General features: G+C 39.0%; 1 protein-coding gene across 7 annotated transcripts in view; it reads right to left on the bottom strand.

Moving 5' to 3' along the window:
* LOC105276776 (ammonium transporter Rh type B) overlaps positions 1 to 12,690 on the bottom strand; it is a 352,615-nt gene that overhangs the window by 29,434 nt on the left and 310,491 nt on the right. For all 7 annotated transcript variants that reach the window (XM_026970179.1, XM_026970180.1, XM_026970178.1 and 4 more), the window contains one exon: positions 2,722 to 2,887. In XM_026970179.1, the coding sequence (XP_026825980.1) occupies positions 2,722 to 2,887 (166 nt within the window). The remainder of the gene's footprint in view (positions 1 to 2,721; positions 2,888 to 12,690) is intronic.

The following is a 12,690-nucleotide window of genomic DNA, read 5'->3' as shown; positions in this document are numbered from 1 at the left end:
GTATGATGAAATTTCTTTTAGCTTCTGCAATCTAGTTCCACCTCTGTTCACTTGTTCTTGCCATCTTCGTAATTGGTGTAATGATGTAACTTTCTGAACTCTATGTTTCACATTCTCGAAAGATTTTGCCTTAATTGAATTAACGGGTTTCCAAAACGCAACAGCATTTCTTTTATATTCAATTGGAATATCATCATTTACACATATCATTTCCTTTACATATGTTATTTCGTTTTCATTATCTTCTTCCTCTGCTACTGGTTCTGTTTCAGGTATATCGAATGATTTTTCAAAATCAAGAGAATCTTCTTCTTCAATTTCGTATTTATCCTCGTACATTTTTTGCAGCATGTTTTCTATTTTCCCTTTTACTTCCATTTCCTCATTTGTAACAGGAGTTTGTGGCAAATTAAAAGTAGCAGCAGTAAACAGCAGTATTATGACGTTTCTCGGATTGAATTGCATTTTGCCTTAAAAATTATACATAATAAATTACATACATATATGCATACATGTTTAAAATATAACACAGGCCTGCGAAATTTTAGGTTTTGTTAGTTACAAAAAGCAGAGTAGGAGAATCTGATAGATTTTTTGACGCTGAAAACGAATCTGGCCGCAGAATTTCCGCAGCACGTCAGGTTTTTGAGTAATTTGTGGTTAAATGATTCAAAAATGGATATTTCAGCCAATTTCATGACTTTATTATGGGAGAACCAAATTTTTTGAAACATTTCTGCCAATGGTATCGTATAGTACTAGTCCTTGCCTTTCAAATCCATTTTCGATTGCCGTCGGACGATTTTTTTCGCTGAGATGTGACGTAATGAACGTAATTTTATTATATATGGTTGAATTCGTAAACAACTAAGCTTTCTATTGCTGATGAAGAAATTTCAAAATTTTGAAAAAAATGATATGGTGGGGATATTTTGAAAAATAAAAAACTTAAAATTTTTTTCTACACTCTTAAAGTACTCTAAAAGCCATTAATTTTGCTTCACACAACCTTTTTTCTATCTTTAATAGTTTCGAAGATATTCGCCTCGAAAGATAAAAATTGACTTTTTCAAAGGGGTGTTTAACCCTCTAAAAGTGCGAAAGGGCACGTATAAAAAAATACGTGTCCCTTATTTTGAGCTGGAAAATAACATATTAAAAGCTCATCAAAATCGGAGAGGGACACTTCCGTATGTTTCCTTGTGAGTATATAAAAATCACAACTAGTTTTCTTTAATTTCTCTGTGATATGTCACCTTTCAAACGCACGCAAGTATTGTCAGATCCGATTAATATTATCAGAGTTACGCGATCCTAACGTCATCTACCGGGAGAATACGAAGAAACTTTTTCCCCAACCCAATATGTCAAAGTCAAGTTCTTGCATCGTGTAAACAGCAGAGAATTCGTGCAAAATCATAAAACTTCTTTTATTAATAACTCTTTATGAGTGGCACCCGTTTGGCTACGTTGATATTGACCACGGTCCCGATTGACCATGTTGAGATTGACCATGTTCCGATTGACCACGTTGATATTGGCCACGGTCCCGATTGACAACGTTAATAATGGCCACGGTCCCGATTGACCACGTTGATATTGGTCACGGTCCCGATTGACCACATATTGGAAATCAGAAACATGCATGTGTTTTATGGGGTGGTCTCTATTTGCACACGGAACGATTGCACACGTAATATTGCACATGTTGTATTGCACACTGTTCTATTGCACACAGCACGATTGTACACCGCACGATCGGACCACCGCACGATTGCACACGCACATTGCACGATTGGACATCGCACTATTAGACACTGCACGATTGGACACCAATTTACAACCGATGATATTCAATTATAGCTAGCGCACGTATGTTCAAAGAGGTCTGTTTTTGACTTCATGTCATTGAACCTATGTGGAATCGTACCGATGACTTGACAGTGTTTGCGTGGGGCGGGTAATGCAAGTGGAAGGGCTTCGCCTTCGGCGAAGTACCTTCCACCTGCACTCTCGCCGAAACAAAATATAAACAAACTTTAGGGGGCCTACCCCGCCCGCGGTGGACCTCGATTGGCGTGGAATGTTCAAGGCACGAACCTCGTTAAACCTATGCGGAATCATTTACTGATCATTAAAAATTTTTCGTTCATACAGTTTTATTAAATAATCGTGCAGTGTCTAATAGTGCGATATCCAATCGTGCAATGTGCGTGTGCAATCGTGCGGTGTACAATCGTGCTGTGTGCAATAGAATAGTGTGCAATACAACGTGTGCAATACAACGTGTGCAATATTACGTATGCAATCGTGCGGTGTGCAATCGTTCCGTGTGCAAACGGGACACGCCCGTTCTGATTTCCAATGTGTGGTCAATCGGGACCGTGGTCAATCGGGACTGTGGTCAATTGCAACGTGGTCAATTTCAACGTGGTCAATCGGGACTGCGGTCAATATCAACGTGGCCGAACGGGACGTTCCCCTCTTTATCAAACAAGCCATAGCTAAACTCTTTTGAATGTTGTTCAGGGTCATGACCTTAATAACATATGTCAAGATCAAGGTCATTAGGGCTGCCTCCTTCCATCGACATATTTACCAATATCTATTGCAAGTATAATATACAGCGGAAGCTATTTATTATTACTATTTATTATTTTGTTTAGTCATGATCTGAATTCCTTACTTATCACTCTGAAGTTCAACTTTGTTCCAACATACCTGTTATTAATCCGGAAACAACAGAGATTCCAAGGGTGACTACTAGTGCTAATATTTGATATCCACCTTGTTGATAAGCTGTTCTATCAAGTCCAGGTGATATCCCATAAGTATCTCGCATCTCGGCAATTTTTATTTCCGAACTCGGCGCCCGAGCGGGAAAAATCTGTCAATAAATATTATTAAAAATGGTTACTATAACTTTTAATTTGTCTTAATAAAATATATATATCAAATTGCTTAAATAATGTATTGATTTAAAGTACTTTTTTAAACATTTTTATACAAAAAAGGACGTCTATTATTTAGCCCTTTTTGTAGTTTTAACAATTTAATGAGTATTGCATTCTAAACTCAACAGTCTGTATAATTTTTATGTTCCTGTTTTTGTTATCATCTTCAACAATATTAAATTTTACAAGGAGAACCTCCCAAGTGTAAGTCTGAGATCGGGATGAGCTTTTGTAGAATGAAAGGGCTTTAAGAGTAAGTAAACACCTGTTTAGACTTAAGGTGCTATGAACAGCCGTTTCAGAGAAAACAACAATTAAAAAGGACCCCGCTCATTTTATAGGAAAAAATCGGCTCCGGTCAAATTGGCTGAAATTGAAATATGTTGTAGTTTAGGTGATGCTGATTAAAAGTTTCCTTAGGCAAAAACGCCAAAAATAAAAAATATAAAAGATACGACGACTTAAAGTGAGCAAAATTGGAGTTTAAAAAAAGCCCTTTCATTCTACAAAAGTTCATCCCGATCTCAGACTTACACTTGGGAGGTTCTCCTATTAGTAATCTCCTCCTTTCTTTTCATATATGGAAGTTATTGTTTAAGATGTTAACAACAGAAATTCTTAAATTCCATTATACAGGGTGTCTCGCGTAAGTTGTCCAATCGGTCTCCTGCAGATAGATTTCATTAAGTTGAACTAAAACGTCTTCTACTATTTTGCAAACAACACGTAAAATTTCGAGTTGTTAATAAAAGAAGATTAGCGAATCAGTACAAATGAGAGCGGCTCGTGCAGCGAGGTCGTCGGTAGGAGGGCCGCGCGCTCGTCGTTTATTACGGGGCAGTGAGGCAGCTGTGCCAGAAAGCGTGCTTTATAGCATTCGGTGAGGATGGAGTGGGAATGGTCTCGCGAATCGTGGCACGCTTTCTGGCATTACTGATGTGAGTGGAGAGGGTAAGGACCAGGTGGGGGAGACCGGGTATGGTTGTCACACGGGTAGGTTGTGACAACGGTTATAACAAAATCACAATCGCCTGCAAATGTCTAGCAACACGTCACAGCGAGGCAAATACATCGTCGTTCCCGCCGCGAACGGTCAGTTTGCTGCGGCATTGCGTAAGAAACAGAAGGATCATTAATTGTTTACGCATGCTTGAAGTAAATTTTTGTGGCGTTCTTTCCATCGTGTAAGTATACGATTTACTATGTATTTTGTAATTCCTTATGATTTATTTCGTAGAACTTCATTCAACATTAGTTTAATGTGAAAATTGTTACTTTTTAAACATTTTGGAAGGTCTGTGTTAAGATTATTTATTTATCGCTTGGGTCAAGTTGTCAAAGGCCTTTGGGGTTGTTTGTCACATGTGACAACTCACCCCATTTTACTTACTAGCTGTACTGGTGCTTTAATATGGGTTTCTTTTTACTTTTACAGTAATTTATAATAATGCCACGAGTATATAAAAGGAAGACGGAGCACGGTCGGGTATCTCCAAACTTAATGTTGCGTGCAGCAGGAGAAGTAAAACAGCGCAAAAGTCTATTAGATCCATAGCTAAAGATTTAAAAATTAATTATCGAACCCTGGCTCGGTATTGTCATAAATTCACAGATAGTGAAATCAATAGTAGTTGTGTGACGTCTCTCATAACTCATGTCGGCTATAAGAAAAATCGACAAATCTTTTCTGATGCTCAAGAAAAGGAACTGGAAGCCTATTTATCAGAGGCATCTGATATTTATTTCGGGTTGAGTCCAAAGGAAGTCCGAAAAATGGCTTATGATCTAGCTGTGGAAAATAATGTACAAATACCAATGTCTTGGTAGACTAACAAACAAGCTGGTGTCGACTGGTTTACGTCATTTTTAAAACGTCATGACAGCTCATCCATAAGAACACCTGAAGTAACAAGTTTGGCACGCGCTACAAGTTGTAATAAGCATAATGTTGGACATTTTTTGATAATTTAGAAAGAATTTTAAAAAGATGTAATATTCCGCCGCATTATACCCGGAATCTGGATGAAACGGGAGTAACTACCGTACAGAAAACAAACAAAATAATTGCTCAAAGTGGTTTCAAACAAATAGGAGCGGTTACATCAGCAGAAAGGGTCTCGCTTGTAACTTTGGCTGTTGCTGTGTCTGGAACGGGCAATACGGTTCCACTTTTCTTTGTTTTTTCGCGTGTTCACTTCAAGGATCATTTTATTAGGGACAACTGGTTGTAAAGGTGAAAGTAATCCTTCAGGATGGATGACTGAAGGGTTGTTTATTCAGTTTATTCAATTTCTGAAGCATTTTCACAATCATGTTAAATCTACCAAAGAAAAACCATACCTTTTGCTTCTGGATAACCATGGATCTCATCTTTCTCTAGAAGGACTTAAATTTGCAAAAGAAAACGGCATAATTATGCTTTCATTTCCTCCACATTGCACCCATCGCTTGCAGCCGTTAGATCAGTCTATTTCTGGACCTTTAAAGAAATACATAATACAGAAATTGATCAATGGATGCTGAATCATCCAGGCTCAACCATAACAATTTATGACAGTCCCGGCTATAGTCGCAAAAGCTTTTCCCTTAGCTGCCACCTCTTCTAACATCATGGCAGGTTTCAAGTATTACGTCGTAGTAACGTGTCAAAAATCCTCCTTTTCGGGCATTTAAGTAATTTACCCTGGGACGGAGTATGCAAATTGCAGCAAGATGTCTGTTAAATTAAGACTCTTGAACGGGTGGAAGTATCGGATACGTATTCGGTATCGTGATTTCTTTTCTGTCTAAACCGAGCAACTCCCGAAACCGGTAAACTACGCGTCGCGGATCACCCTTACGAATTGTGCGGAAGTCAGGATATTTATTCTCAATGGTTAGTTCTCGGAGAGAATAAAGGTGTTCTTTGATTAATGCTTTGTTAGTTTCTAGTACTGCTAATTTTTGATAGAAAGGAAACGGGTCTTGGTTATTGGAGAAAGCGAGACGAATCTGGTAACGGAGCTTCCTTTCCTGAACTCTACGCCCCTTCTTGATAGGCATAAATATGATTCTAATTTATCTAAGTAAGATACCGCGGGTTGCTGAAAGATTATTGTCGCAAGATAGGGCCACACTTTCCGGTAGCGCCAACTTGAACGACTAGGTCCACGCTCTTCAGTAGCACCAGTCGAGAATCCTTCAATAACTTAAGGAAGGAAAACAATGCGAACGAGAGATATTTTAAAAAGATAGAGAGGAAGCTTTGCTAGAGATTTCTCCGTTATTTCGTATTAGGCCTTTATTAATGATAATCTTTGGAATCATAAGAATGTTAATTGATAATATAATTTCTACCTTGATCCTATGGGTGCGAGTGGCCGCAGTCTCTCTTACAGATCACTTGCTGGGTTGCGCTATATATTCTCGGTTAATCACGCTTCTAACTAACTGGACACTGATAGCGCTAATCGAACTCGGAACCGAATTCTGAATTAAAATCTGAACTAAAAAGCCGGAAAAAAATTGGAAAATAAAACTGGAAAAGACTCTACTACTACTATTCTGACTGTTCCGAGCGTCGCCGGCCATTTTATATCTTGGACGAAAGGGTGGGCGTTTAAAAATTACGTATGTGGGGATCAACTTTGACCAATAAGATTCTAATAAGTGTCTCGAACTTTGAGACCCACGCCGTCGTCGTCTGGTGTTATCATGGTTCTGTAGTGGGGAGGCTCCGCGTACACTTCCCAGACGTACAGAACCTGCCCTGATCTGTTAATTGATTAATTATGCAACTTACAATGTAAATATTGCTATTTCAATTGCGCTGTGAATTGTACGGTGTGAAGAGTATTTAACACGTTTTTGAACGGTTTTTCTATCTATTCCTAGTGCGAAGATAAGATAATCACAATAAAATTACCTTTTTAGAAAAAGGTACAAAAAAGCGCCAAGCATACGCGCCCGAAGAACGTGTTCAAAGATGACCTCTATAAAACTATAATGATATCAACAAATTGCGCCAATTATAAAAATGAGTATTTATGCAAACCAAACAATCTATTACATTTATTCTATTTATTACATCTATTATAGTTTTATACAACTAAATATATTAATACATATAACTATTTCAATACAAATAAGTGTTTTTTCAAAATACTTGGCGCTGCTAAACCGAATCAATATGTTAGTTGCCTTATTCTCTTTCTTTCTGTCTTATGAATGCGTGCGTGCGTGAATGCGTGCGTGCGTGTGTGTGTGTGTGTGTGTGTGTGTGTGTGGTGTGTGTGTGTGTGTGTGTGTGAGTGTGTGACAGTAGAATTAAGTAAAGAATAAGTTGAACTACAGTTGTATGTACATATATTTTATGTATTTCGACGAATTGTGTCATGTAATTTAGAGTGTAAAGAAATTATTGTAATCTTTAGATTATTTAAATACTAAGACAATTATTGAATCGGTTTAGCAACGCTAAGTATTTTGAAAAAACACTTATTTGTATTGAAATATTTATATGTATTAAAATATTTAGTTGTATAAAAATATGGTAAATATTGACAATAACGGAGGCCGCCCCGATGACCTTGACCGTGACATATATTATAGAGGTTACCCTCCTGAGTGACCTTCAAAAGGTTTTAGCTGTCGCTCGTTGGTTATTAAAAAGTTATTAACAAAAGAAATGTAATGATTTCGCACAAATTTTCAGCTATCTACGCGAAGTGAGGACTTGATCTTGATATATTGGATTCATATGCGATATTTATAAATGTGTTGCACTGTGGACATGTCATTTCTCGACGGATGACTTCCTTTTCACACATGTGGTGAAAATTGTCTCTTTATTACGAAGTGTTCGCTACAAGGTCTGTGTCAGGACTGATTAACTTTTGTCAGCCTCGCTCTTATATATTAAGCAGATCAATCGGCCTCGCCGACCTGTTGTTTTTCGCGTGCGGCTCGCGGTACGCTTTGATACGGATCTAAGGCGAACCGCGAGCTTGATGGACACCGTTGAAGCGTCGCGGAAAAGACGCGGATCAAAATCAAAGGAATTGTTATCTCAATCCCTACAGCTCGTCCATCCTGATTCTTGACTGTCCCGGTCATGATAGTCGCTACGAACAATGCACCGTTAACACAAAATATATTCATCTTTACAACTTCACAACGCAATCAAATAAACTTTCATAACGATACACAAAATAAAATACAATAACATAATAACGCGTCTTATAACTAAGCACTATATCTAATGCATCCAGGATTTCATTCGTTCGGCGGATATTATTCCCGTATATGGCATTTGTGTTACCTGGGAGCCCGGGATGTCGGATACAACATAACGATCGGAATCTAAAACTTTTTCCACAACATAAGGTCTTTTATACTTCGGAATTAGTTTCTTGTTTGCTCCGACAGTGGTATCAACGTTCGTTATCATTACATAGTCATTAACATTATAGGTGGTTGCTCTCTTATGAGTACGGTCGTATGATTTCGCATTCGCAGCTTGGATTTTACTTATCTCACGTGAAGCTATTTCCCGCACTTCCTCCAAGTCTCTATCTTCCGTCACTTGACTATTTAAATGTAAACGTATAACATCGTTTACTTGTCCTAGCTGCTCTAGGCCAAATAATAATTGACTAGGATCATGTCCCGTCGATCTACAAGTTGTGTTATTCATTGCGAACTTAACCGAACTAATTGCTTGATCCCATTAGTTGGATGAATTACTTAATTTCGCTAGCATCGGCGTCAAAACACGATGCAATCTCTCTATTTGCCCATTCGCCCGTGGAGTACCGACAGCTATTAAAACGTGTTCGATAGACTCTTCTTTTACAAAATTTCGAAATTCATCCGAGGTGAAAGCACTACCTCGATCACTTATTAGTCGACGCGGCTTGCTGTAGCATCGGAAATGCTCCTTTAAATGTTTAATAGCTTTACCTGAGGTTGTGGACTTACACGGATAGAGTCGCGCGAAGTTTGTAAAAGCGTCGATAACACTGGGGAACACGAATTTTTTGTCGGGCCAATGGCAACTCATTCTGATAGGTTTTTTCCCGTAGAATCCAAATGTAGAAATGAAAATAGTGAATTGGCTCTAGTGTTTAAACAAAACGGGGTCAAATGTGCAAAAACCGTGGGTTTTTAGTCATTTTTGAACACCTGTAGAAAACAACGGGAGCTCCTAGAACTTTCTAATTGAGATTAAATGAAAGCCTAAACTTTGTCCTTTTAGGCTATAGATCGAAAAATGAGGTGCCTTTAACTTGGAGTAGCAATTTTTTTACGATCGCGCACCGACTCCGCCACATACTTTTCTGGCCGCGTGCACTGTTCTCTCCGCTCTCCAATTATTTTATCCCTAGCATCCCCTGTCTTCGGCTTCGTCTGTGTTTTTCTACAGCATATTCACCACAAATGTAGCAGAATACATCTGGATGATTAAGACAAAGTTTTCGTAATGAACTCATATTTATACAAACCTTAAATCGTAATTCCAATGTTTATACGATGTAAATAAATAAGAATGGTACCTCGCACTTGCAAACACACTTTATGACTCGTAACAAACTCACGAGATGCATCTGCTCATACATGTGGCGGATCGCATGTGGTGGAAGCGGTGCGCGTTCGTAAAACAATTGTTACTCCAAGTTAAAGACACCTCATTTTTCAATCTATAGCCTAAAAGGGCAAGGTTTGGGCTTTCATTTTATCCTAATTACAAAGTTCTAGGAGCTCCCGTAGTTTTTCTACAGGTGTTCAAAAATGACCAAAAACACGGTTTTTTGCACTTTTGATCCAGTTTATTTAAAAAACCAGAGCTAATTTAGTATTTTAAAGGCCAGATTCATGTTTAGCGCACCCAAATTAGTAAAGAATACCTATTCCCTTAAAAACAATATAAAAACGATAAAATTTTGTTGACCAGTGTAATAGATAATATGTATCTGTATCCTCTAGCTTTCTCGAGAGGTCCGTAGTAATCTATATGATATGTTTGAAATGGTAAATTCCCCTTCGGGATACTGTGCAAGTATCCTTCCGGTTTTCCGCTAGGTGTGGAAAATTCTATACACTTGAGGCAGTTTGTTATGTACGTTTTTACTTTCCGTGTATATTCGGAAACCAATATACTTTCATGATATTCGCAATCACCTTGCAGCGCCCACGTGACCGAGGTCATCGTGACATGTGCGAATGATATTATTTTCCATGATTTCCGGAACATAAAATAATAATTTATGTTTATTAATCTTGCGATATACGAGACCATCTCTTAACTAGTATAATTTGTCTTCCTCTTTCTCTAACTTATCACGAATTTTCCGGATTCCTTGATCTTGATCCTGTTTTAACGAAAGTACTCGCTCAAGTGTATTGCCTTCCAACACTAAAACACTGTTACATCTACTGAGGGCATCCACATGACCCATGCGGCTACCCGGTCGGTGAACTATTTCATAGTCATATTGTTGGAGGAACATTGCCCAACGCGCAATTCGCGGATTAATCGTTTGCTTACTAAGAGTCAGACGAAACTATCGCAATCGGTGATAATCTTGAACCTAATGCCCAGCAGATAAACGTGGAATCTTTTGATGGCATAAATAACGGCTAAACACTCGAGTTCGAAACTATGGTATTTCGACTCGGTGGGTGTCGTTCGATGGCTGAAATATGAAATCGGTTGAAACCGCCCGTCACCCTGCTTCTGTAAAAGAATAGCGCCGAATCCGCTTGCGTTCGCGTCACAATGTAATTCTGTCTCCGCGGAGGGACAGTAAATCGCCAAGATCGGTTTGCTCGACAAACAAACTTTCAGCGCTTTGTACGCTTTATTTTCTTCCACGCCGAATGTAAATTCTGCATTCTTCTTTAAAAGATCATATAAGGGTTTCGCTATGACGTGAAATTTAGAAATGAATCTCCTAAAATAGCTCACCAGGCCTATAAAACGCTAGACTTCTTTGGTATTGCGCGGAACAGGATAATTAATAACGGATTCGACGTTCGCTGTGCTGGGCTGAATACCGTTATTATCAATAAAATAACCGAGATACGTAATCTGGTTGTACAAAAAAGAGCACTTGTCTAACCGGAATCTGAGTTTATGCCGTCTTGCGATTTCAAATACCTCACGCAAAATCTCCAAATGTTCTTTCAATCCTTTAGTCGCGATAAGAATGTCATTCATGTAAATTAAAATTTTACCTTCCCTTATTAAAATTTGAAAAGTGTTATAAATATACTTCTGAAAGACTCGAGGAGCATTCGTGAGGCCAAAAGGCATTCGCAAGTACTCAAATGGTCCAAACGGCGTTATAAAAGCTGTATACTTAATGGAAGATTCAGCCATTTTAATATGATGAAATCCATTCCGCAGGTCTAATGCGCTAAAAATTATTTTATCCTTTAATTGATCCAAGTGATCGTCAATCATAGGCGTCGGGAAAGTTTCTTTGACCGTGATCTTATTTAACTCTCTGTAATCTACGCATAATCTCAGATTACCGTCTTTCTTACGGACAAGTACTATCGGGCTTGCATACGACGAAATACTTTCTCGGATCACGCCTTCCTTAACCAAATCATCTAAAATAACACGGACCTGTATTTTGTCGGCGTGCGCTAACCGGCGTGCACGGAAACTAATCGGTTACTCGTGTTTCGGACATATCGTCATTTCCGGTTCGCTCACAGGGTTTTCTGGCTCTTTACCGGTTATATATATATATATATATATATATATATATATATATCATTGTATAATTCTTTTACGGTTAACGCCACATCGTAAGGAACATCCGGATTAATATTTAAATTAGCTTCATTATCCGACCGACCGACACAATCGATGTGCATTATTTGCTCGACGAAGCTATCTTCTTCCGGTTGTACGTCTAATTCGTTTCGACAAACTCTAAATGTTGGGCTGATTTCCAATTTAACCGCGGGGCTAGACGTAAAATCTCTTCCTAATAATGCAGCGGCGCTCATCGTTTTCTGTGGTACGACAAAAAATTTGATACGCATACTAATATCGTTTACGGTTACATCGCACTCAAAAATGTCTAATATTTCAAGACGCGAATCATTAACGCCATTGAACCGATAATCATTTTCCGCAACGGGGATACGACAATGAATTGGTGCATATTCGGGTTTTATCAGGCTAATTGGAGATCCTGTATCAACAATCGCCGTAAGAGAATATTCGTGCGCATTACCTTCGCTATCCGGAATATAATAAGATACGGGTACCGTATACGGCTCGACCCCGACGAACGGCTGGATGAGGTTCATTTCGGTCGCTGCGCTGCTGGCTTTCTCCTCTGGATCGTTGGACCGCTTCTCAGGTTTCCCCGCGTTGACTCGCGGCTTTGGACAGTCGGCTGCACGATGTCCCTTCTCCTTGCAGTTGTAACACCTCATGGTCGAAGTTCCCTTCGACAATGGATTCGCCTCAGTACGTTCCGTTGTGACCGGCTTCGTCTTCTGCTTAGGAGTCTGTTGATGGCCACCAGTAGCACCTCGTTCCGGCTTCGAACCACCTTTCAAGGTAATTTTCTCGAACGCTTCGACCAACTCGTTCGCTTCCCGGAACCGCTGCAGCCTTGCCTGGTCTCGTAATCTCGAGTCGAGCACTCCATCAATGACATAATCGGTTATTTCGTTTTTCGCAATCGGTATCCGATTGGCCAGAATTATTTTATCGTGGTAGTACTCGGAAAAT

The sequence above is a fragment of the Ooceraea biroi genome, chromosome 6 (genome assembly GCF_003672135.1).
Source record: "Ooceraea biroi isolate clonal line C1 chromosome 6, Obir_v5.4, whole genome shotgun sequence".
NCBI classification, from domain to species: Eukaryota; Metazoa; Arthropoda; class Insecta; order Hymenoptera; family Formicidae; genus Ooceraea; species Ooceraea biroi.
Note: the sequence above shows the minus strand (reverse complement) of the source record. Positions and strands in the feature narration are given on the sequence as shown.